Source organism: Sceloporus undulatus, unplaced genomic scaffold (assembly GCF_019175285.1).
Source record: "Sceloporus undulatus isolate JIND9_A2432 ecotype Alabama unplaced genomic scaffold, SceUnd_v1.1 scaffold_12, whole genome shotgun sequence".
NCBI classification, from domain to species: Eukaryota; Metazoa; Chordata; class Lepidosauria; order Squamata; family Phrynosomatidae; genus Sceloporus; species Sceloporus undulatus.
Window position 1 is genome coordinate 2,113,247 of NW_024802934.1, and position 27,724 is coordinate 2,140,970.

The 27,724-nt window shown below is 38.9% G+C and overlaps 1 protein-coding gene across 3 annotated transcripts in view; it reads right to left on the bottom strand.

Annotated features, from left to right (window-relative positions):
• LOC121917186 (ephrin type-A receptor 3) overlaps window positions 1-27,724 on the bottom strand; it is a 295,195-nt gene that overhangs the window by 22,072 nt on the left and 245,399 nt on the right. For all 3 annotated transcript variants that reach the window (XM_042442910.1, XM_042442909.1, XM_042442911.1), the window contains exons 11-12: window positions 15,572-15,757; window positions 2,912-2,973 (exon numbers count right to left, since the gene is read on the bottom strand). In XM_042442910.1, the coding sequence (XP_042298844.1) occupies window positions 2,912-2,973; window positions 15,572-15,757 (248 nt within the window). The remainder of the gene's footprint in view (window positions 1-2,911; window positions 2,974-15,571; window positions 15,758-27,724) is intronic.

Below are 27,724 nucleotides of genomic sequence, written 5' to 3' on the forward strand. Positions count from 1 at the left end.
TTTTTTTGGACAAAACTCTCAGTTCACGTATTAAAAAACAACAAGAGTATTTGTGCACAGAATGATTTTTCAAAAACAGTTTGAGATGTGTGAATACCAGCAATAACAGTGCAAAAATATGTCCTTTCACTTCATCATCAAGAAATCTTTGGGAATTATTAATCCTCATTTGAGAAGATGAAAATTTGAACACTAACATTCCTAGTTCTTCCTTTTTATCCATCTGTCACATCAGGTCTGCATAAGCTGTGACCCAAATAACAGACTGGAAAGTACCAATCATGTATAGGACTTGGTAGGAGTGCAGCAAAGCTTCTGGCTTTTGTGAAAAGGGAAAAAAAAAAAGATTCAAGAGTGAAGGTGTGTGGGCAAAAAGAAGAGTCCTGCTGGTGCAGATCAAGGTTTCAGCCTAATATTACAATCAGTACATTAATTTTGGACATATAAAATGTTAGTTTGCTCCAAAGGTGGACCAAACAGAATTCTCAAGCATCTCAAGTGAAATGTGGAAATTTCTGTTTTGAGAATGAAACAGAAAGAGTCTAAGTCAATTACAATAAGAAAAGTATGCAAATATACATCAGAGGAAATTGTAATATATTTTCAGATCTTGAATATTTTCTGCAGATTATACATATTTTTAAATTACACAGAAATGTGTTTGATAATTTGGATATTTTTCTAATTTGGGTTATGTCTTGTTCAGTCAGAGCATCTCTCACTGTTCTTTTCTCCCCTTTATTTTTAATCATGTGAAAACAGGAACTAACTGACCAGTGTGTGTGAAATTTGGTATAGGTTTAAATTACTGACATTAGCTTTCAGTAATCTTCAACATAAGGTTGCAATTGACAAACAAAATAAATCTGATTTGCATCAGATTTTCAAAGGATCTACTTGAGCCAGAAGTGGGGCACTGCAGGGGTTGACAAGTTAGGAGTATCTCAAGCCCTTTGATTTTGAGGACAAAATCTGAGACCAAGGGAAAAACCCTTGCAATGTAACAAGCAAGATGTTACAAGTATATGTAATACACTTAATTAAGTAACCTCTCCTGTCCCAATCCCCACCCCCACCCCCACCCAAACCTGACAGAAACATCATTCTCCCATGCTCCAGTCCTTGCTAGGATGCACTTCCTTCTTCCCATGCTGCTGATGATAAGTAAAGGAGGTTGAGAATGACTTATAATTGTGGCAATAATATCACAATTGTGATTAAATAGCAGTCATGAATACAAAACAGTTACCTATCTGTAAATGTTATGTATTCATGATTGCTACTTAGGAGTTTATCACACAGGGCACTTAACCACTGCCCAAACGTTGAAATGTTTAAGAAGTGTCAGAGGTGGGATCATCTGTCGTGCTTCTGAAACATCATAGAGGCTTCCCGCTTTCCTTCCGTCATGGAAGTGTTTGTGGGGAAGCCTCAGAAAAGCCATTTTTATTAACAAAAGATCCCGTTAATAAAAATGGTTTTTCTGAGGCTTCCCCATGAACGCTTCCATCACGGAAGGAAAGCGGGAAGCCTCTATAACATTTCAGAAGTGCGACGGATGATTCCACCTCCGGTGCTTCTGAAACATTTGGGTAACACTTCAGCAACGTTTGGGAAGCGGTGCCCCATGTGATAAAGGTCTTAGTCACAACTGTAACACCACAGCCACAATTGTGACTCCACCTCAACTTAATTGACTGGGGAGGAAATCAGACTTAATCCTACTCCTAATCAGTGTTGGGGTGATGTGATAAGAGATTGAAAAGTTACCTGTTATAATTAACTCATTTTTTTTATCACTTATTATAGTCAGGAAGAAAAAATTTCTAGAACATGGCCACATAGCCAAAAAAACCCACAAAAACCAAGGATGCTGGCCATGAAAGCCTTCAACTTCACACGTGTTTGGAAAGCAAGTAAGAGTCATTATTGTGTTGCATTGATCTTTATGTCGCTTTTTTGTTGCTATTTTTGTTGGGAAAATGTCTTTGAATTGATAAGGGAATGGCATTAAACAATATCTGTCAAAATAGCTCCAAAGTACTTGTCAAAAAAGTAAGAAAACATTAATCATCCTTACAGAGGGACTTCATTCCTACTTGTTATATTCCTTTTGAAATTTAGCTATGGTACAACTTTTCTTTTTCCACAAAAACTAACTTTAACTCACTACTTCCTAATTCTGGATATGGACAAGAGTTTAGAGATGCACAGTTTATTGGGGCTACAGGGGAACTAGGGAGGAACGTCAGCTTGGAATTTCCATTCACCAATCACCCAGTGTCATTCTTGAATTGATACTTTATCCTGCTATGTTCATCCAAGTCTTATGGATGTAAAGCTGGACATGACACAGCACATGAAATAGTGAAGGTTTTTTTTTTCACAGCAGGCAAAGAACTTTATGGCCCGTTACAGACCACCCAAAAGGGGTGGTCTTGGGCCGCTGCCGGTTGCAGCGCGGAGGAGCCGCAGCAGCCAAACCGCGCGACTCCTCGGCGCTGCAAAAAAGGAGCGCAGAAATCGCACTCCTTCCGGCAACCCGGAAGAGCCACCACAAGTGCCAAAGCGTGCACTTGCGATGGCTCTTTCGGGTTTAGACGTCCGGACGCTGTGCGTCCGTTACGTCAAGATGGCCGCCCCGTCTGTTTCTCTCTTATTGAGTTTATGACTTAAATGTTTTCAAATATTTATACACTGCCTACATTATTTAATATTGAATAATAGTATCTTACAAAAATGTGAGATACAATCTTACATATACTTACCAAGAAGTGAGCTAAATAAAACATACTGGAATTTACTTCTGAGTAAAGCTGCATAGGCTTGCTGTATAAGACACCTAAGACTTAGAGATATATGAGCCATACAAGAAATAAAGTAAACACCACAATAGCAACAGTTGACTTACCCTCAGGAAGCTATCCAAAGAGCCGTTTTCCATGTACTCAGTAACAATCATAACAGGTTTACCTAGAAATACATTAAATACAGATAATCAGCACACTATAAATAAGAAAGTGACTCTTGGAAAGTCAATCAAACTGGGAAAGTACTTTTTACAAAATGCAGATAAACGTATTCAGATATAAATACTGGCAGATTAAAGGCTGGAACAGATGGCCTTGAAGGGGCTGCTTGAAGACATCCCTTCCAAAGATGGATTGGGCCACGGGAAACACACACCACAGCCTCAATCTGCCTTGAACCTGGCCAAAAAGTAATGGATAAGGCCCTATTTTGGCCAGGGAAAAGCCAGCGTTGCCAGCCCCGTCACGGCCCCTTGTTGGCTTCATGTTATTCCAGCGGTATGTGGCATGTAAATGCCATGCTGCCGGAGCATCATGAAGCTGCCCACATCTGGGCAGCTGGGCAGCTTCAAGATGGCTTCCCGGCATCATCAGGACATGTGGCGTCTAAACGCTGCATACAAATTATGCCTGGAAAGCAGGCTTTTTGGGGCTGTCTGTTCCAGCCCATAGTCAGTGCATGATATCACATTCAAGAACTGTACCTAAAAGAGGAGATGAGTATATGAATTCAGCCTTCTATATCCATAGATTACACTATCCACAGCTTGAAATTATCACAGACACACCCCAAAATCCAAAAAGCAAAGTTTGATTTTGCTATTTTATTTAAGGAACACCATTTGACTACACCATTGTATATAATGGGTCTTAAGCTTCCATGGATTTTGGTATCCATGGAGGGAGCTGGAACCAAAGCACAGTAGATATCAAGGCTCCACTGTATATAGTCACATGGGAAAGTCATGGGGAAAATTGTTGCATGATGGCTTAGAGATGAAAAGATTATATATATATATATATATATATATATATATATATATTTTAAAAATATAGTTTTCTTTTTTATATAGGGGGCAGGCTAAGGAAACTGTGATAAAAAAAATCCTGTTCAGATAAATCCTGTTCAGATGAGAATCTTTGCAGTTTGGGACTTAATGTGGTTGTTTAGTACAGAAAATAGCATATTCACATAAAATAATATTTAGTGCAGAAATGTTTATTCTAGTACTGAAAATGCTGTAACTGGAAATTCATTCTGCATAAAGTACACTCTTTTCTGACATAGAAATCAACAATTTCCATTCATAAAACAGAGTTTTCTGCACAGAAATTAATATTTTTGCATTGGAATGTTTTCCAGGCAGAAAAAGCCATAATTGTGGATTTATTCTGTGTAAAATTCACACTTGGTTGATTTGCACAGAAAACAGCATTTTCTGCACAAGAATTAATATTTCTGCATTGAAAATATTATTTTCCACACAGAAAATCATGTGAAAAATTATTTTTCATTCTGAAAACAATCAAACAAAATGAAACCAGGTGAGAATTTTATATAGAATAATCTCCAAATTGTGTATTATCTTTGAAAACTACATCTTTGCAAAGACTTTCTCACAGTGGGAAGAAAATTCTGAAACTTAGGGCAGGAGCAGATGGTCAGGAAAAGTGGCTCAATCCTGCATTTTCTGAAAGCAGGTTGGATCTCCACTGTTTGCATGGTTTGCTCCCAGAGCAGGCCAAACACCCATGCTTTTGCTCATGCATTGTCTAAACAGCTAGGCTTTAAAGCGGTTTGAAGCCACTTTATTTGGCCATTGCAGACAAAATCTTAATGAAGAATTTCTACCCTGTGCTGTGTCCATTTTGTTTTCTTCATTATTAGAAATCTGAGCTCCACCAACTAAGAGACATGAGGAGACTGGCTCTGATGGATGGACACATATTAAAAGTTATAAACTTGGTTCTTCTGAGTCTATGCTAAGTCCAAGAGTTTGTGATCAATACAGAACTCAAGAGTACATGTTATTCCACACACAAATGCATGCCTGATCTCTCAAGCTTAAAAAAACTAAAACAATTGTGTCTTGTTTTTACCTGCACAACAACCTAAATTGGTGTACTTTACCAATTTGGGGGATATTTGATGTTGCTAGATGATTAGGAGTCAGAAATTCCTGCCCATCTGCTACCAATGACTCAGAAATCTACCTGTAGATCCTGATTTATCTTCTGCCTACCCTTAATGTAATACAGGGATATATAGAAACACAAAAAGCTGTCTTATACATAATCAGACTATTGGTCCATCTAGATTCAGGAGCCCTGGTGGTTAAATGCCTGTACTGCAGCCATTCACTCACAAACCATAAGGCTGCAAGTTCAATTCCAGCCAAGGGGGCTCAGGCTCAACTCAGGTTTGCATCTTTCCAAGGTTGCTAAAATGAGTACCCACATTATTGGGGGCAATGAGATTACACTTTGTAAACAGCTTAGGGAGTGCTTAAGTGCAATGATAAGCAGAATAGAAATGTACTTGCTATCACTATTGCTATCAGTGGTTCTCAACCTTTGGGCCTCCAGATGTTTTGGACTTCAGTTCCCAGAAGTTCCAGTCAGTATGCTCATTGTTCAAGATTTCTGGGAGTTGAAGTCTCAAAAATCTAGAGGACCAAAGGTTGAGAACTACTACTGTAGACCAATATTGTCAACTCTAATTAGCAGTGGCTCACCAGAATTTCTGGTAGGATTCTTTCTTAGTTCTACTTTGGTTGGCCCTGTGGAGAACCTTATTCTTATAGTCCCTCTGCTTACATTCTTTCCCCAACACTATAACTCCAAGATCCAGTAACCAAAGCCTGATGCAAAAAAACAAATACTTAGAATTACAAACAAGCTTCATTTATATACCGCTTCATAACACCTAAGCAGTGTCTAAAGAGAATTGACCCCAAGAATTTGCTGTACCATAAATAAACAGAACTCTCTATTCCCCTACATAAAAAATCTCCCCAAGCTCTCTTAATTTCAGCAGTATAATTTAGGCTGGGAGAGGAGTCATTTTGTTCCTGCTACAGTTAAACCATTGAGAGTCAGAAAGCCTTTGTGATGTACAACAACACACTCTGAGACCTACATCAACAAAGTTGAAAATTTTCCGTCTATATAGAATTGAATGCACTCCCAATATAGAATTGAAAATGTAAATACAATTTACAATTATAAATGCTGTACACACAGTACTTTCTGCCCATCATTGTTTTAGTGTATACATATTTGATAAAGTATCTCATAAATTTTCTCAGTCACAGAAAGCTAAGTTTGCTTTGTTCTAATCTGAAAGCTCCAGTTTATTGCCAAAATATTACCACCTAGGAGAATGTTACTTGACTAAGAGAAAAAAATCATTTTACTCAAAGACCAATACGTTCTCCATCTATTCGGAAGAGAGGTCATATGTTCTGGTCATGTAAGAACAAGGGAATATCAAGGTAGAGTTCCATCTAACTTCTCCTTGACTAATTAGCTAATAGCAAATGTAGTACATTTAATTATTGTAAGCATTAAGTAGTTCAGGAATACCATGTCATAGCCAATACCCTAACAGTCTTTCCACTGCCTAATGGCAATTGGACACAGTTCTTTCATGTGTCCTTTGTGAAGGAACACTGTCATGCTCATGCCTCAATGAATCTTTACAAAGCTCAGTCTTTCAAATTTTTCTGGTCAGGCTTGATGTGAATTATGGCCTGGGAACTGGGTGGGGTGGGGTGTTGGATACTAAATAATCCATTTAGCAACTGTTAAAACTCCTTAGGGATAATACTCCCCTTCTTCATTGCTTCTCATTTATAATCAATTTATACAGCAGAATATTGTAGAATATTAATTTAGTTAATTATTAATAACTATTTTGCATTTTCAAATAATTCATCAGGTACAAGACATTCATCCTCATATTGAATTATATGACTATTTTGGCAGTGATATGGACCGTTTCCCTTATATACATAATTTCATGACTATCTAGTCCAAGGCATTTACATTGATACAGAGATACAGACAAAAGCTAGTAATGTTTAAATGGTGACCTGTACTATAATAATAATAATAATAATAATAATAATAATAATAATAATTTGTTTTATTTATATACCGCTATTCCAAAGATCATAGCGGTGAACAGCAAGTAAGCTAATTAGCAAGTAAGCTAATTTGCCCCCAACAGTCTGGGTACTCATTTTAGCGACCTCGGAAGGATGCAAGCCTGAGTCGAGCTTGGGCCCTTTTTGCTGGTCTTGAACTCACAACCTTGTGGTTTTGAGTAAATGGCTGCAGTACAGGCATTTAACCACTGCGCCACCAGGGCTCCTATATTTATCATTTTTGAAAGGTCATGTGTGTTACAAGGATAACTAAGCCATACATTTCTACGTTTTGTGTAAATTTTCTTTGGATGAATTTTGCATTTTTATTACAAGAATTTGGAACTGAACCAAAACTTCAAGAAACTTTGCCTTTAATTTAGGGCTGGGCAAAATGGAGCCTGAGGCCCAAATGCATCCACTCTGGGCATCTGTGCTCTCAACTTCTGCAGACATCTGGACTACACTTTTCTGGTTTAAAAAGAAGGTAATACTACATCATCATGTGCATATGCCATTCATATCGTAAACAAGTCACACAATTTATCATAACCTCCATTTTTTGCTGTTCAAAACCACAAACATTTCATCCACTTCCCATTTTTGGCAACCCATGTGGCCCAAGGGCAAGATCTGTAGCAGTTTCCATCCTTACTGCAGATATATCAGAGGTGTGGGAAATGCAGTTATAGGGCCCTTCTGTCCCATATTTGAAAATTATTTTTCTTCCAAAATGGCCCCAAATGTCCCAAGGGCACATGGTGGGCAATTCTGTCACATTTTTAAGGACTCCAGGACAGGTTTAGATCCAGGACAAGCCAACAACATGTTGCCAGTTAGCATTTGGGGCATTTGAGGGCAAAAATATTTGAGGAACATACACAAAATGTGGCCTACTGAAGACCCTGTGGGATCAATGTTGCTCCCTAAACCCCAATAATTGCCTACTCTATCATATGCTATGCTGCTATACCTAATTCTGGCTCCAAATAGCATTTTTGGGAATCCAGAAATTACTGTCTAGTCACTTCCTGCTTCTTCAAGAGAGGATGTCAGAAAATGGGACAGATCTCTGCAACTGTCCAGTCCTGTCTCATACAAAGTATCTTGAGAAATCTAAGCACTGGAAAGAATTCTTTCTAATCCCAATAAAATAAGGACCAGGTATCTCATGAAATGCTGTGAGGGAGCCTATGGGAGAAAGGAAATAACCTGGAGGCTAGTCTATAAAAGAGTTTGGCCCTGTTCAGACCAGCCATTAAGGCTGGCCAGGGGCTGGAGTCAGGGCATCATGTCCACATGACACATGCCCCAATTCCACCCCCCAGGGTGCCATGATGCTGAATGCTGCTCCATAAGGTGTGTGGCATCATGGTGCTTCTATGGTGCTGCGTCCATATGACACAGCACTGAAGGAGCCCTGCCAAGCTGTAGCAATGCAGCTATGGCATCCTTTCCAGGGAGCAAAAAGGAGCTTTTTGCAGCTGCTTTTTGCACCCTGGAAAGGCCAGATTGGGGCCACCATTTTGACGTCCTCGTCACATGCAAGGGACGAGGGGTGTCTAAAAACGCCGCCCCTCGCACGTGACGACGATGCCTCTATGGGCCCATCTGTTACACGCCAATTTTAACAAGAGAGGCATTAAGGGAAGATGAGTGGGTGACATAGGCTGATATAACAAAACTGCATCAAGGTAAGAGAATAATGAAAGAACAAGAGGAATTACAAAAGGAAGGTTTTTCCTGTAACTGGTTTACTTATAGGCAATTAAAAGAAAGAATCAGTATGGATAATAAAATTAACGGAATAGAGCCGATAGAATTAGATTTGGAAAATATAATAAAAAACCCCAAGAAAAAATATCAAAACTATATAAATTAATAATTAAATTTGAATTACAGGATGAAGTAGTTAAAAATTTCATGGTTAAATGGGCAAAAGACTTAAATGAACCCATATTTGTAACAATGGGAAAGACTTTGGGAGAAAAAGAATACATTTAACTTTAAATGTGGAATTAAAAGAAAATTTTTACAAATCCCTATATAGGTGGTACTTAACACTCTATAAAATGTCCAAAATGTTTAAAAGCAATAAAAACATTTGTTGGAAATGTCAAAAAGAAGTAGGCACATATTTACACTGCTGGTGAAATTGTCAAAAAATTAAAACATGCTGGAAAAAAATTCATGCAGAATTGAAATATATATATATATATATATATATATATGGAACAAATGGATCCCAAGATGTATCTCTTGAACATAACAGATAGTGTAAAACTGGAATATAAAAAAGAGAAACTATTATTCCATACAATTGTGGCGGCAAGGATTACATTGGCGAAATGTTGGAAGAGAGAAGATATACCAACAGTGGAAGAGCGGAGGTTGAAGGTTATGAATCTATATGAAACTAACATAAACTAACACTGTGGTAGGCAAAGTCTTGGCAGGGGAAGGAAGAAATGACACTTATCTTTTCCTCACACCTCCATCTTACCTCAAACATACAGGGACATAAAGAGAAAAACAAGGATCCTATCCCATATTTATAGCTGGAGCTCTGAGGGGGGAAATCTCTTGAGGAATACAGATTCATGCTAGCATTTTATAGCAGGTCAAATTGGCCTTAACACGTTTTAAAGTCTCAGTTAAGAAACCAAACAAGCAGAAGGGAACACTGTACATTTGAAGATGTGCAATGTTTATTTTACAAATTCCTGAAGCAACACAGGAAAGGCAAATGTTACTTGGCTAAAGCCTGAATGTTGCACACCATGCTAATATTTGCCAAGAGTATAAAATAAGTAAAGGAGAAAAAATGTTCAAATTATTAAACATAATTTTCTTGCTCTATTTATCTTGTTCTGAACACAGGCTTCCACTAGTGTTGAGCTGGAAATGTATACACAATCAGAAACATATGCTCCAAAGAAAACCGGCATATTTTAAAAGGAATGTTCTATGTTCATTTATCAAAATGCATCCATTTACATGATAACAACTTGTGTCAACAGTGTTTCTAAAATTTATTACATTAAAATGCTACAAATTGCTGTAAATTATTAGTAAACTAAGCAGAACATGTGTGTTGGCTATTAGGACTGCTGCCTATAGGACACCCTGGAGACCAGTGTGGAAGAAAAGTTCAGCACAGAAACAAATACGAAACAAGGGAATAATTCAGTGCTGCAAGAATGGACTGAGGTCTTATTTAGCATGTGTACCTTATCACATCTCTAGTGAGTAATAAGCTACATTGCTATTAAACAGCACACGTAGCAGCACACATTCAAGTAGGACCTCTTGCAGATGTCTGCCATGCAAGTCGTTAAGAATTAGCCCATCAGATCCAATCAGCATGAATAGTCAGTTCATTTGTAAGGGCTATCCATCAAAATTTGGTTTGCCACTTAAGGGTCTCAGAGCCTATTTATCATATGTTTTATATATATGATGGAAGGTTTGCTTGGCAAACTGCTTTCCAAAAGAACACCCATGGATAATATGCAAACTTTCTCTATTTCCTTGAAATGTATCCAGCCTGTTTTAAACACTAAATAACTGTCGGTGAAATATAATTCAAAAGCAATGGAAAATTTATCGTACTAACATATTGGTGGGGAAAGAAAAAAAAGCTCAACTTGTAATCTTGTTAATAATGCAAAACATACATTTGACTTGCCTTTGCAAGCTATTAAAACAATAATATTATGTTCCTTAAACTAAGAAATATTTTCAATAAGTCTATTTTGGAATATGCGTTAGCATTTTGCAGTTGTAAAACATCAAGCAGTAAACAGTAATCTACCTAGATGTCATGGGATGCTCATGAACATAATTGCTGATTAAGTGACACTGAATACTAGAATGAATTAAAAAAAAAGTGAAAAGTCAATTTGGGTCAGGAAAAAATCTTCCTGTAATCTATTGACTGGATGAACTAAAGCTAAGGATGAAAAGTCTAAGCAGGAAGAGATTCAAGAAAAGAAGAAAGATAGAGTTTCCAGAACCTGATCTTTGAAGGAAGAAAATATAATACATGATGGGCTTAGAAACAGGAAGCAAGAGAAACTATAGGTAGAAGAGAAAGGAGATGGTGAAATATTGGCAAAATAAAACAAAGGATGTGAAGTCGAAGGGTTCGTGGTTGGCATCCATAGTTTTTTGTGGGTTTTTTGGGCTATGTAGCCATGTTCTAGAAGATTTGTTCCTGATGTTTTGCCCTGAGGCCTTGCCATTCAACAACAGAATAATACACAGATTAACATGGAAATCACTCCTCCCAACCCAGGATCACCCTGTGTGTGTGTGTGTGTGTGTGTGTGTCCCATTCATTTCCATGCCAGCATTCTCTGAAGATGCCAGCCACAGATGCTTGTGAAACATCAGGAACAAACTCTTCTAGAACATGGCCACATAGCCCGAAAAACCCACAAAACAAAAACAAAACAAAAAAAAAAACAAAAAAAAAACAAAGGATGTTTGAAGAAAATATCCATGCATATAACCAGCTTGTGTGGGAGGGAAGCAGGATTGCCTTTGACACCACACACTGATCAGCTGTGCTTCAAGCTATATATGTGTACGTTCTACTCAATTCAGGGGAAGTAAAAAAAAGTATAGATCCCCTCTTACATTGGGTTTTCATGGTTATGTTGTATGAAGAGAACTTGAGAGATGAGAAAAGAAGTGAACAATTTAAATGGCAAGGGAAGTTGAAAAAGTAACCTGACCCAAACAGGTCCAGTCTAAAGCTGAGACTAAAACCCGGAATTGAGTCATTATCACACTGATACAGTGGTACCCCGGGTTACGAAATTAATTCGTTCCGCGGTTAATTTCGTAACCCGAAATACCTTCGTAAGCCGAATTCCCATAGGCGCTAATGGAAAAATAGCTCTCTGCTGCCCTCCGGTGGCGGAAAATAGCGCCGCGGTTTTTTCGTAACCCGAAGAAACCTTCGTAAGCCGAAGCAATAAATCCCTATGGGATTTTTTCGTATCCCGAAAAATTCGTAACCCGGCGCATTCGTATCCCGGGGTACCACTGTATAAGATAACCCAGACATCATCAGCCATGACTTGAAACATAGAGACTGAGAAAATAATGGGTGTAGAGATACTGAACTGAAAGAAGGCAAGAAGAACATAGGTAGGAGCCAATTCTTACACAGAAAAGTTAGCTGGGAGAAGGGTAGGAAAAGTGAGGTTTGTGGGATGCATGCAGCCCCAAAGCCCACCCTTGCAGCCCCTAAAGCTGCCTAGCAATCTCAAAGTACCCTGGTGTGTGAAAGAGAGACAGAGAGAGGGAGGGAGAGAGAGAGAGATTCCCATGTATTTTCTACATGAAAACCATGCCAAACCACCAGAAATTGCCCACAAATGTGGTGGTAATCCTCCTTTAGAACTTCAATTTATGCTTCTCAACTCTCATTTTCATTTGTGGATTGACACAAACAATGGCTGGATGAAATGCAATACAACTTCTGGTGCAATAAGCTGTGCCAGTGTGGCCCACGAGTATGGCTTGGTGAATGAACTCTGGCCCACAGCCCTGCATAGTTGTCCATCCCTCAGCTAGATGTTTCTATGCATTTAACTTGATTGCTGATAGAAAGCAGAATAGGGATGGCTAAGAATTTTATTCAGTTCACTTTTGATGAAAAAGGCCCTGTACAGATGGGTGGCAAAACAGATGGGCAGCAACCAAATGGGGTGGTAACGCTGCGCAGAAAAAAAGGAGCTGCCTAGAGCGGCTCCTTTTTTGTGTCATCATGAGGGCTGCAATGCAGCCCTATGATGGTTCTTCCACCCACATGATGCTGGCCTCTCCTAGAAAATCTGAACGGTGGAGAAACTAAAATTGATAAATTTGTCTATCTCCAAGAAAAACAAGAGCCTTGCTAGGGTGAATGTGAGTCTGGAATATAAGTAAAGCCTCACAAGAAACTACTGAAGGATTCAGCCAATTAGAGCCACTCATTAAGGAAATATAACTATGGCGGGATACAGACCGCCCCTTTGGGGCGGCCTGCAACCGCCCCTTTCCCTGATGGTCCGGGGCCTCAGCTGCCATAGTGGCAGCCCTGGAGGCCCTGATCCGCCACTTTTCCTGGCCTCGGGAAAGCGGCAAAAGGCTGCTTCCCTGTGGCTTGGAAAGGGGTGTCCTTGGGGCTTCATGCCCCAAGGACACCCCGACAGCGACGGGGAGACAGAGAAAGGGTCCGCTCGGCCTCTTTCTGTTCAGTATTACTGGTGCGGCAGCGTAAAGGCCGCACCAGCAATATGCGGCATGGAAGGAGCTCCATTTTGGAGCTCCTTTCAGCACTGCTGAAAGGGTGCCACAAGCTCCCTTCCGTGGCACTAGGACGTGACAGCTGCGCCGTGCCGTTTGGACATGATGCAGCTGTTATGTCAAAATGGCAGCGCCTGTGTGGACAGGACGCCGCCATTTCGATGCCCCCGTCACGTGCTAGGGGTGAGGCCAGTATGGACGCTGAGTCCTCGGCCAACCCCTAGCACGTGACGGGGGCACCACATACGCTGGTATGTACAGCCCCAATATTAGCTACATTGAGAAGACTTCACATTCAGTGTAGAAATGGCAATTGCCCAGCTTTTGATATAGTTGGTGAGTCTCAGACTAAAATGAACATATTCATAACATTTCCAGTGAAAACATCCTATCTGGATAGAGGAGGATATCATTCAATTCAAAAATAAATGTTTAATAACTTTTTTTGTGTGTGTTTCAGCATTTTAAAAAATGACATTAACATCTACAAAGTGATAGCAACATCTCTAAGAGATTCAGCTTTCCTCTATAAACTGATCAATACTCTTCTAAGTCATTTACTAGCCAGGAACTTACCTTTGCCACACTTCTGCTTTCAACTAATACGTCTTTTAAAAAACATATTGAGAATCATGTTTTTAAAAAAATGAAGTTGAGTTACTATATAAGCCAACTACTGCTACAAGGTTTTTTTTATGGGGGGGGGGGCTGCCATAGTTGTGGCTATTCAAACATTTGCCAGATGCTGACACCATGAGGTAATGTGCAGTATGGTTTCCTATGTACAGCCAGAAGGCCTGCAGCTGTTTAAGAGCAATCAATTTCAACGCTGAATTCAGTATTTTCTAATCTTGAATGACAACTGTAAAGCATTATTATCATTATCACCACAGGAGGGTGTACAGTGCACAGAATTCTCAAAAACTGCAAAGTTTACAAGAGGTTTATAACAAGACTATTCACTTTTGCATCTCCTCAGAAAGTTTAAAGATGGTTCCATTAGATGTAAAATAGTATTTCCACAATAATGGGTAAATGTCACTATATTCAGGGGAACATAACAATCCCCAATTATAAGCACTCTATGGGTAACACTAGCATGCTCACAGCTCATGAATTGTTGTCTGTGAGTCCAATATCAGTTCCTCACTGGTTAGCGTTGGTCACTAGGGATATAATTAAGGCAGGGACAAAATGAGGGCATTGTCATCATCCCCACCCAAATGAGTATTTCCCCAATTAAGATTTCCTTCAAGTCCCAAATTTCTACTATTGCTGAGAGTGAGAAATTTAAGATTATTCACACCTAGAAATTTATTTGCTATGTTTGCATTCTCTTGTTAACTTTACTTGCCACTTTTCTCTGTGTGCTTAAACTGAATTTCTGTATGTTCAACTGAAATGTTATGTTACTGCAGTGATAGAAATTTAGGCTCAGAATTCTTATAGGATGCAATACCTTATTTTGTCCTTACCCCCACAGTTATACTGGCCATGTTTGTCCAATCCCTGGCTTGCACAGAGGTTTGACAAACTTGAACAGTAGTTTTTTCATACAATTTATGTTATTGCATTGGGAATTTCCTTCTTGCATACAGACCAGTCTGGAGTGAAGAAATGATAATTGACACTTAAAAAGGCTACCTGTTCACTTTAAATTTCAATATGAAAAAAAGAAAAGAAAAAGAAAAATGAAAAAGAAATTATTGACTCCCTGAAGGCCATTCTGTAGTCTCTAATGGTCTGTATACATCAGAATAAAAAACCCTGATCAAGGCCAAGGCAGCTAAGTAGACATGGGGAATCTTTAAAACTGCATTTGTATAAATCATTTAAATATCACCTACAGGCTATAGGCTTTCCAATTACTCTTTGTATTTCATGCAGATAGGTTGAGCAGTTTCTTAAGATTTTAATGAAAAGTCACTGGCCAGAGACAAGTGACATTTGCCATTTGTAAGTGATTTTCCACAATGTAGTTCAAAGATGGTTTTTGTTATTGCTGCATATTAGGCAAGCTCTACCTGGCTTATTCATGATAACATTACATATCCTAACAGCAGACATAAGAGGAGGGCTATAGGAAAGGCTGAAGCAGAAAAATATATGCACACTATAGGCTGCTATACAAAAAACATGAACACTTAGAAAGCAGTAAGACTGAAGAGTTTCTGTAAAAGACAAAGCAGCTAAAATGGTTTCCCTGCCCCACTGCAGGAACTCAGTGAAAACTGCCTTCTTTTACTTTTATTTAAAATACTTGCTAGCAGTTCAGTTCTGTTTTAAATATATTCAGTAGAAAGTTGTCCTTACTTTTGGTAACAACTCCTTCCAGTCGAATGATGTTGGGATGATCAAACTGTCCCATGATGCTGGCCTCTCCTAGAAAATCTCTCCTCTGTTTTTCTGTGTAACCAACCTTCAAGGTTTTGATTGCTACTGAAATTTCTTTTTTGGAGGGAAGTTTTAGACGGCCACTGCAGACTTCTCCAAATTCACCTGTCAATAAAAACAAAGCATATGGGGGAAAGCCTGAGTTTTTATATTCATTCACAACTCATGACAAAATTATGAACTTTAAAAAAATGCACCTTTACTTATATTCTGTATTTCTGTTCCCACAAATAATTATAGCAGTTTTTTCAAGGAATAATCCTGAAATATTCATGTTATTCAGTTTGTCTTCTTCAAAGCCAAGGTCATAATGCAAACTACCTACTATGTAAGTCAGATGTAAAATAAATTTGACAGCATTGTCAGATTTTTCAAAAATCTATTTCTTTATCTTTTGTTTGTTAATTATTTAATTAAATTATCTATATTGTACCCTAAACCTAAAGATCTCTGATTGGTTAAAGCAACTGTTTTAAACACATTTAAGCAGTTTAAGACAATTTAAAATCATGCACATATGCAGGTTTGTATGGAATCTATAAATCCCTGAAAGCTTAAATAGCAAACTACATTAATACTTGTTTCCAGAATGACACCACTATAAGTGCTGGTGAGCCTATTGAGGGGGAGGTACTCTCATTGGCATGGTGCAGCAGAAAAATCTGTCTTGTGTATTTCCCTCACTCAAGAAAAAAAGGAAAGGGCTCCTCCAGCAGATCTCAGTCCTCTAGAAGATGTACAGTGGGGTATGCCCAAGATAATTTCCAAGTATTAAATCAAACAACATTGTGCAATTGATAAATAACATGATAGAAAAGTGACTTTGACTTACAATGTATCTTGCCATGATTTCACTTAGGTGAGGAAATGATAAATCTGCTAAGGGGCTTGGGAAATGTCAACTGACACGCCAAGGAAATTAAAACCTTCCAGGACCTGAACAACAGTAGTCAGTGTCTCCATAGTTTTGACCTAATTCCAACCATCACTATGAGGTATCAGAGCTAAAGCAAAAGACCAGTTACATTTCACATATCTTCCCATCCATGACTGTCTTCAGAGAAATAGGAAGCAGCAGCACCTGAAATTTCTCTTGTGTTATATGATGCAAATTACTATACCTAACTAAGTGCATAGGTCAAGACAAACATGGGCCAAATGACAAAATGACAATTTTTCATCTTGAAAAAACATGCATAGAACTGACAATTTCAACTGCTAGCATCTTCATCAGGCAGCAGTAGTATCTCTACTGCTGATATTACTAAGAAATGCTAGCAGCAAGTAGCATTAAAATAGTATGGAACAGCATAGCAGAAGGAACTATTTTCATACATATTGCACAATGCATTGTGGAGTATTTTCTTTTTGATTGGGTGAAGGTCAGAAGGGTTATTCTTGCTGAAAAGGTGTTTTGTGTTGTTAGCTACTTTATTTGGCTTTTTTTTTACTGACAATTTATAGATGTTAACATGCATGCAAGAACTTACCCAGCCTGTAACAAGAATTCCTATGAATAAAAAATTTGACCTCTGCAAGAATCTGCCAGCATGTTTCACTCAAGGCAAACAGTACGTCTATTCAAATATTAGCATTAGGTCGATACTGTTAAGGCACCCTGAGAGTAGAAGATCAAAGCACAACACTAGAATGGTAAAACACCCACTTTACAATAAATCTTGGTGTTGAATTTTTTATCTCTTGCTTTCTCTCCGTATGTGTCTCTGGTATGGATCTTAATGGTTTTAACAGCATTAAGCTGCTAGTCTTTGCACCTACTATTGTGTGACCTTGAGAGTAGCTTTTATATATAGTTCACATGTTTGGCTATTAAACATATGAATTCTTTTCCAAGAACATAGTCAAAAGACTCCACTAGCTTTTATCTCTACTTCTTTGGAACAGCCATGCTCTTACTCTTGCTATACAATTTTGCAGAAAAATTCTATTGATGAATCAAAATGTGCACCAAGGTACATTTTTGTTGAAACTTCATGGAATCCATTTGCTTGATTTCAAGATGTGCTTTCATCTCACAGAGCTAAAAGACATGCTATAGATTTTAAATCAACTGAAGGCTAGTGCCCTCAAGTGTAGGCTCAAACTACTGCCACTTTAGCTTCCCTTATCTTCCACAGGTTCTTTACTTCTGTTATAACAAAGAATGTCCCAACATTTCATGTGAATACACAAGAACATGATTCCTAACTGCAGTTAATCATATCTGACAGGAACTCAAACAGAAATCCTTCCCCATTCACACTTCCCCTTCTATAGTTCTTAGGAACGGCCACTGCTAATACACTCATATCTCCCATTTTTTCTGCCTTTAGACTTGTTTTGTTATCATCCCACTCATGGATTATCATACTTCCCAGAGCATTTCAGTTTGTCATGCAGATCAGTGACTTCAGCTTTCAGAGAAGCTGGAAAGCTCCATGACTGGGTATGTATTGCATGCAGTGTGTGTGTGTGTGTGCTGAAGTCACTTGGAAAATGCAATTTTTACTGCACAACTTAAAGTAAGCCTTGTAAAGGCATAAATTTGCGTAAAAGGTAAAGGTTTCCTCTTGACATGAATGTCTAGTTGTAACCGACTGTAGGGGGTGATGCTCCATTACTAAGCTGGAGAGCCAGCACTGTCTGAAGATGGCTCTGTGGTCATGTGGTCAGCATGGCTGCACAGAATGCTGTTGCCTTCCCATAGATGTGGTACCTGTTTATTTACTTGAATTTGCAGACTTTCAAACTACTAAGTTGGCAGAAGTTGAGTCTAGTGAGGGGTGCTCACCCCATCATACAACATTTCCAACTTTACGATAATCAGACACTGGCAATTTCATAAGGTACATGAATTATGTAATCTTCCTCCAGATGAAGCATAAAGTCACAACACTGATGCAAAGCTGGAGCAGGGCAAATTTAGTTGTAGCCAACATCTCCAGAAATAAGGGTTAATCTAGTTTCTGCCAGCCTTCTGTCTAGTTAGCAGACCCTAAAACATCTTGGCATGTTAGGATTGCCACTAATGTCCTGTCTGCACTGTCCATATGTTCTGTGTCAGCCCTGGACTGGCCATGATGGTGGCTGCATGCACTGGGCCATACTCAGTGTGGTGATCGGCATGTCTGCCCCAGCCCCGTACCCAGAGCTAACACATCCATACATGCAGGAACACTGTGGACAGGGCACCTGACTTTGGAGGCTGCAGTCATATGATCAGTGTATCCTTCTAACCTCTCATTTTGTTGGTTGCATGGGTGACTCTTCAGGAGAAGAAGTGGTGTACCCGGCAGCCTATCCACATGTGGTACAGAACCAGTAGTGGCAGCTCTGGGGACAGGCTATCCCCTTTCCCTGCTCACCTCAGTGCAGGGAATCAGTATGGTGTGGCTCGTAGTGTGCAGGAAGCTGGCTAAGCCTGATTTAGGTATGACCCAGCTGTTTGCATACCAGAAATTCCCATGTTCACCCTGGGGTTTGGGTTCATCTTGTTTATTTCTCATGCTCTGTGCATTAGTATAGAGACATCTAAGACCATAGGTCATTCCGCCATTTGTCTTTTAAAAGATTTCCCCTCCCTCCAGCTGTTGGGTTCTTGTGCTATTTGCCTTGTTCTCTGTATAACATTTGGGCTATTATTTTCATCACTTGATGAACTTCTGCCCTAAAGAATAGTTTCTGTCTCGCACGTCACTCAGTTTAAAGCCCTCCTCACCAGATCTTTCAGACTCTTAGCAAAAATGTTCCTTTCAACTTCTATAAGATGCAACCCATCCCTTGCCAGAAGTTTACTGCACACCATGATCCAGGAAGCATGAGGTTTCTATTTTTTAATGGGAGCCATTGTGCTATTAGGCTGTGATGAAAACATGCCTGTAAATTTCTTGCTGATTTTGGGCAAAGTCTGTTTCTCCTCATACAACTACTACTTGTTGTTATTATTAACTCAAGAAAACATAGCCCACAGAGTCATACAGGTGAGTTCAGATAATTCACAATGGAGCTGCTTGGGGACAAAATTACAAGGCTTTCATTTCATATCAGCAGAGGTTGAAGTTTGTTTTCAGTTTGATTGTCTGAGAAACCGAAGTATACAAAGAGATATTACTGGAATGACTTTACAAGATTTAAATCTGCTCAGAGGTTACAGGACATTTCTATTAATTTAGGCACTTGCTGCCTAAATCAAGTATATTTTGTTGAAAATTTGCACACAGATGAATTGTAGATACAATTGTTTCCTCCTCTTAGTTACTTGAGCTTTAAATCACAAATTTGCTTTGAGTAGAGGCCTCCTTGACATTCTGCTTCCTGTTCAGATAAGACAAATGCCTCATGTAAGGTTGAAGATTCTGTTCTGAAGCCCTTCTTAATGAGAACTTTGTAATTCATCCCTGCTGGGCACATAGCTCTGTAGCTCAAGCTGTTCAATATGAATTAGGCACAGTATATTTGCTCAAGGAAACATTGCTTAAGAGCATATGTTTAAAGGAACATATAAGCATAGGTTAATATTTTACACAGCATACTACAGAATCAGGTCCTGAAATGGGTGAGTCCTGTGCATGTCTACCAGATATATTATTGTTCTGGGCCAGAATTCATAAAGGCACTTATGAAGACAACATAGAGTTAATGAATTTGTGACTGGTTTGTATTCATGATCCCTATGTATTCACTAGTTAAGGGAATGCATGGGGACTGTGAAAGTCGCTCAGTCTCCACTTACTGGGCAATAGTCACTGTAACAGATAGGGCTCTATTTTCCATCTCCCATGATCAGTCTCTGACGTCAGGGAGAATTGCAGCAGGAGCAGTGCTTCTGGTTATCACAACAGAGGCTGCTCATGGGAGAGGTGGAAACATCAACTAGCTGTTTCCTGATTGACAGGGTGACAGATCCTGTTGCTCACAGCAGCTGCTCTCTGGCAAGTGGGAACTGGGGAGTCAGACAGGGAGGCACTACTTAGTTATGTAAATAAGGTGGTTATGTAGCTAAGTAGGTGATACAGAATCATGGCCTTTTTTTTTTGTTAAAAATACAACTCTGAGGCTTGACAGATGGGGAGAAAGGGGTGGCGAGATGTCACCCCTTTATGCCCCTGACAGAGGCCTCAGCAACCAAACAGCATGGCCTCTGGGAGTCCTAAAAGAACCCCCTTCTGGCGGGTTCTTTTTAGGGTGTGCGTGCGCGCTGATGGGGTCCACACAGCATAGTGCTGTTTGGGTGCTGCACCATGCAGTTGTCATCGTTGCATGCCCCATCTGTACAAGGGCACAGCAAGATGGCACTGGCAGTGCGTGGTAGGGCTCAGGAGCATGTGGGTACTCCACTCTCCTGAGCCCTAAAAGTGAGCCCAGGCCGGCGCATAGTGCCTGTCTGTACCAGACCTCTGTGCTCAAGCATTTCCTGAGCCACTAAGACTGAGTCTAAAATACTAAATTTTAATATATATATTTTATTGATCCTCATTTCTTTACTTTCAGATTTGTAAATTTTTTTGCATAATTTTGATTTATTAAAAATACAAAATATTTAATATGGAAATATATTTTATTACATTTATATTACAATATATTTGTGTCCAAAGACCTCAGTGTGGCATACAATGAAATCAACAGAAAGAATTTAAAATGCAATAGAGAAAAAATGCTTGTAATCTAAAAGCATATCATTACCTAATGCACTGAAACAAGTTATAACAGTTAAAACCATGTACCTGTACAAACTAGACAAAATCATTAGATGCCAAGAGCTTTAATAAAAAGCCATGCTTTAACTTGGTGACTAAATGAAGCTAATGTTGATGCCAATGGGGCTTCTAAGTGGAGTCAGTTCTACAATTCCTGAGTCCAGGATATCTATGGGATCATGTATAATTCACCCTGTATACTCAGGTCCTCTGACAGACATTTATTCCATTCAGTCAGGACTAGGTTGGTAACTGTCAGCCAAAGGACTTTTTCTTCAGCTGTCCCTAGACTGAGGAATGATCGCCAGAAGGGATTTGATAGCTAAACACGCTGCCTGAATTTAAACAGCATCAAAGACCAATTTCTTCCAACGGGCTCATCTGGATGATTCTTAAATTATGAATTTTAAATATGGATTGTTTTAGAATGTATACTGTATGTCTTATTTGTCCCTTTAATCTGTTTCAGGTTTTAATTAATGTGTTTTAATTGATATTTTGTATTGTTTATATGTTGCTGTTCCCACTTCAATCCATGGGGAGAGGCGGGTAAGAAATCACCACCACCACCACTACCATCATCATCATCTCTGATGACATCACAAAGAAAGCCCTTTTCTACATCCTCACACAATCTGTTGGCCCTACTGCTGGGACACAAAGGAAAGTCCCTCTTTTTAATGTTGTGAACCATCTCAGGTTTTTTAAAATGATAAGCACTACAAAATTTATTCAATTAATAAATAAATGTTCCTGAAGGTTCCACATTTTGTTTGAATGAATGTGTGCATAAACAAAAGACAAACAAACCTTGGGATGACAAAGGTGGGAAAGTAGTGTACGGTCCGTCCTCTTCATATTTTAAATTAATTTCAATTGTAATGTTTTAAATCTCTTTTTAGGGAGGGGAGAATTATAATACAAATGATTTGTATTTAGAATGTTTTTAATGTTGTAAGCCGCTTTGATTGTTTCATTACAAAAAGTGGGATATGAATAAAAGTTGATTATTATTATTATTATTATTATTATTATTATTATTATTATTATTATTAGCAGGGTACTGTTCAAGACCCACCCACCCTGCATATGGGGAAAAGAGCATGTGCTCAAGCCCCATAGAAAATAATGGGGCACTCACTCATGGTGCAGCACAGGGTGCGCAGCGCAGGTACACAACCCATTCCTTCTGCTGGGGCTTGCCTTCTGTGTAAGCTCAAAGCCGCGGAAGGCAAGCCCACCTATGGGGAGGACCGACTGTATTTATGCCTTCCTTAAGAATTTTCCTCACTTTACTAATAATCAAGTTAGAAGAATGAAATAGCCAGCTCTTAAATTTCAAAAGACCACACTTTAGAATGTATAAAATGTTAGCTAAAAAGCAGGAACCTATTGGATAGATATTAAGAACTCAAATTAAAACTTACTCACCAATATTATAGTGGCCTTTATAAAGTGATGTATGCCCTCCAATTTTTCCAGTGTTTATTTTCCAGCAGTTGGGTTTTTTTTTAAAGTAACTCCTGAACTATAAAACAGTTTAAAAGCACCTTTACATTTCTGTAGCACTAGGGAGTGGAATGCATTGAGGTGGGAGAAATGGAAACCCCGTTGTAAATCCAAAGAGTATAAACAAAGATTACAAGTATGTCCTCATTTTAATTACAGATTGCATAACAGCTTTAACTGCTCATTTGATTGTCAGTTGTAAAAGTGACCCATAGTGCCTGTTGTGAAACACTCATTAAAGAACAATTTTAATTCATTTTAAATGCTTTCAAAACATTTAAAGCTTTTAAGATGAAATGCTGTAGCATTTACTCTTGTATAATTAACCGTTAAGAATTATAAATGGCTGTTGACTTAGAGAGGTTGACCCAGAGAAGTTGCACTAGTTAAGAGAGACAGTGGGAATGGATGAAAAAGGTTAGAACAGATTTATTCACATTCAAACAAGAATCTCTTGCAGAGAATAGTCAAAATTAAGGAGGCAACGCTATCCTTGATGTATTCATCAGCAAAGAAGATGAATTCAGGGGATAGCAGCAGTTTATCAGAACCTATTAACCTTTGTCATATGGTTCTAGTTACAAGCGACCATGACAACAGTGTGCATGTCACTGACAATGGCCAACTTGGACCCAAGATGATAGCAAATATTGTATTCATGTGGGGCAAAATGAAACAAGCAAACAAACCAAAAACATGTTGGAGGAAAAACAATCCTGCTCTCTTTACTGTGATAGGTATAATTATTCAAACAATGAGAAGAAACCACTGTTTAACAAACTACATAAAACCTGTATTTATTTATTTTTTTAAAAAAGGATCTTTGCTGTTGCAGTTATCTAATAATTCAGGAATTCAAATACACAGAACAGAAATTTTGCTTCTTGCCTGAGTCTGTGTATCAATTTTGAAACAGGTGAGAAACAACCTTCTTTGTGTAAAATAAGCAAATTAAATAAATTTCAAAATTGTACTATTCATAGCATAGTGGTTCAGATGCTGGACTAGGACTCTGGAGACCAGAGATCACATCCCTACTTGGTCTTGGGAACCAACTGGGTAACTCTGGGGAAGTCACAATCTCTCAGACTCAGAGGGAGATCATGGCAAACCCTGTCTGAACAAATCCGGCTGAGAAACCCCCTGTGATAAGCTTCCTTTAGGATCACTCTCAGTCAGAAACAACTTGAAAGCACTCAATAACATACACTATGATAAGAATTTAAAGAATATCACCACATTATTTCATCAAGAAAATGGTAAACTGTGCTGAGATTTTTCACATTTTGAGACTTTTTGGAGAGTAAAAAGTTAGTTTGTGCAACACCTCTTAGTTTTCTATAACAACAATCAAAATTTCTACAGAGAAGAGTGTATTATGTCTATTCCCTGTAAAAAATTGCTAATTTTTATGCAAAAACAGTTTCTCAAAATAAAATTTCCCCCAATGTTTGCAGAGAGGAAAATAAATAATTAAAATATGAAAAAGTGAAATTGGTCACTTTTTGATGAAGAAAAAAAAAAGAGAATAAAGAAGATTTCCTTCCCTAAACTATCACTGAGGCGTGTTGCAAAAATCTTTAAAAGCAGAAGCATGAGACATATTGATTATGTTTCTGGCCAAGCAGTCAGTCCATACAAAGCTATACAAAGCATGCTGTATATGAGTATATGTTTTGTCCACAATGGTAAAACAGAATGATTTTGCAGCCACACATTTTTGTCCAAGTTATGGAAATCTTGATGAACTACAAACCAGCCTTTGCCTCTTTCTCATGATGGAGCCAAAACCTTTCTCAGAATTCCTGGTGATTTCTCAGCAAGTATGAGAAATTTTATGAACATTTTTCACAACCATATAACACACACACATTTTCATTTATTATAAACTCTGTAAAATTTATTGCATAAATGTATATGCTTATATGAACACAGAGACCTGGATCCTCTTTTTGGTCCTATTAATGGACTTACCTATGTGTTAGTACTCCATTCAGCAATTGGTTCACTTATTCTTTTTAGTTGAGACTAATCAACGGGCAATCGTCAAAAGGAACAAAACACATTTCAAATTTTGAAGTTAAGCAGGCTTGATCTCAATAGTCGCCTGCATGGAAAAACCACCTGCTAACCATATGTGAGCCATTCTGCTTGGAGGAAGAATGGGGTACGAGCAGAATAAATAAATGAATGGGATAGGATCCTGCATACTAAAGCAGTATTCTGCCAAAATAAATGTGCTAGCCTTTAAGATGCAAATGACTGTGCTGTTTTTGCAACATTTCCCACTGTTATGGAATTTATACATTCTGTGGTTCATAATGTCACATTACTGAAACAGTAATGTCTCATGTTAGTATGTTTGAAACATTGAGGGTTTGGACACAATCCATCAAATTCCCTCGCTTAACAATATCAGAAATTGGGACTTCTAAAACTGGTTAGTTTGCAAAATGCTTTTATTCAGAGGTATCTTTATACAGTTTAGATTACTGATAACTTATAAAAAAGCCCCTTGCTCTTAAATAATAAATAAATAATGCTGTTAAAGATTTAAATAATATATAAAGTGGCCTTTTAGTACCCATTCCTGTTGTCAGGTCTTGTCATTTTTTAGTTGGTAACAAAACAGATTTAACATAAAAGCTGAACTCTGGGAAACACCCGAGTTCTAAATTTTGAGAGATGATACTTCCTCTCTTCTCTCTTAAGAACACATTAGGGTCATTCCCACTTACAGTATACTTCAAATCCTGATCCAGCTCCGCTCCGCATCATTAATCGAATGGAAAAGGTCCCCTGTTCCCAATACAGTGGTGCCTCGGGTTACGAAAGTAATTCGTTCCGCGGCCACTTTCGTAACCCGAAAAGCCTTCGTAAGCCGAATTGCCATAGGCGCTAATGGGGAAAAGCCGCGATTCCGTGCGAAAAAGCCGAAAAAAGCACCAAAAGTTTTTTCGTAACCCGAAAAAACATTCGTAACCCGGAACAATAATTCCCTATGGGATTTTTTCGTATCCCGAAAATTTCGTAACCTGGGTATTTCGTATCCCGAGGTACCACTGTATAAAGCAGATATTTTCCTGAGTGGCAGTGAAATCGCTATATTTTGCCATGATTGTCATTCCCATTTGTGCCACTCATGTGTCAGTCATCATGGCAGACTCCTCCCCAGCACCATCGGGGCAAGCAGTGGTGGTGCAGCAGCAGTGCAGCCAGCCAGCTCCCGGCAAAGTGAAGACAGCAGAGTACCAGTGCGGCCAACCAACTCTGAGGGCAAGTGGTGGTGATGCAACAGCAGTGTGGCCAGCCAGCTCCCAGCAAACCAGTGGTGGCAGAGTAACAGTGCGGCCAGCCAGTTTCTGGGGCAAGCGGTGGCGTAGCAGCAGCAACAGCACAGCCAGCCAGCTTCTGGCAAAGCAGTGGTGGTGCAGCAGCAGCAGCACCGCGGCCAGCCAGTTCTGGGGAAAGCGGCGACAGCGTCCCCCTTTTAAATTCTCATGGGAGCTTGGCTTGAGCTGCATCTGCACTGCAGAAATAATCCTGAGGGAGCAAGGCAAGGCCAGGGGACCCAGGAGGTGGAGGAGGAGAAGGGTGAGAGACAATTTTTCTTTTAAAAAAATAGAATTAATCAAAAAATCAGAAAAAGAAGTAGTTGCTTTACCAATATATTGATTTTTTGATCAATTCTATTGTTTTTTTTAAAAAAGAAACCTAACTGGGGGAGTCTCTGGGGAGGGATGGTACACACCCTTCTGCCATTTGTCCCTCCCCTCGGAAAGAATCGATTCTGATCTGCTGTACCCACTTACTGGGCACACTTCAGAACTGATTCTTCAGAAAAGAACAACTTTCAAACTAGTCTCAGGAAACCCCGTGTTTTTTGCATTTGCCCCGCTTCTTTCCACCTGGAATTGCTCAAATGAGGATCGGAAACGGTTTCAAATGGGAACGAGGGTCATATGTCCCAAATCACTCTTTGGAGCAAATTGTAGTGTGAATGACCCCATTGAGGCATCATATGGGTAGCCACCAAAACATCTTTGATATACTGGAAGCAGAGGTAGTTTCTTCAGTGGTTATTTAACAGGCTGAGATGAGATAGTCCTACATGCTTCTCTGATTCTGCTCCATCATGTAGGAATGGCATTACTTTTACAGAGAACCTTTAAAAAATACTCTTTAGGACTACAGCTTGCAAAATTTCCCATGAATCTTGTCTGGAGGTTCTGGCAGTTGTAGTCCAGAAAGTAACATTTACAAGCCTTAGTTTTCATTAAATGTACTTTAACAGCTTCTCAGTCAAATGTATACTTCACTTCTTTATTTTAAACAACAACAACAAAAAGATACTGTTCTCCAGTCATTTAAACATCCTTAGGAATTCCATACATACAGGTCACCACCTAATGTCTAGGACTACAGTGTTATTCCCACCTGCAATTGTGGAATGCTACAGGCTATACAATTTACTGAGAAAAAGTATCCTCTCACTAAAAGTTAGATTTTGTTTTGTTTTTTGGTGTTTGTACAGAATAGTGTTCTGTGGCTTAGATTCATCTAGCCTAAGATATACAAGTATTGCCATAAAATAAGAGCAAATGGTAATGCACTTGAACCTACAACCTGTAAAAATAATACTTTTAGTCCCAATCACTATTAGAGTTGCAGTAATAGTTGAGACAGACTACAGCTATAAACAGATGAATTTTGTCTTACATTAATAGTAATGTAACATTACATACATTACATACTATGCAGTGTAACAGTGCCTTTATTGTTGTTGTGCACCTTCCAGTAATTTCCGACTTGTGGTGACCCTAAGGCGACCCTATCACAACATTTTCTTGACAAGTTTCTTTAGAGT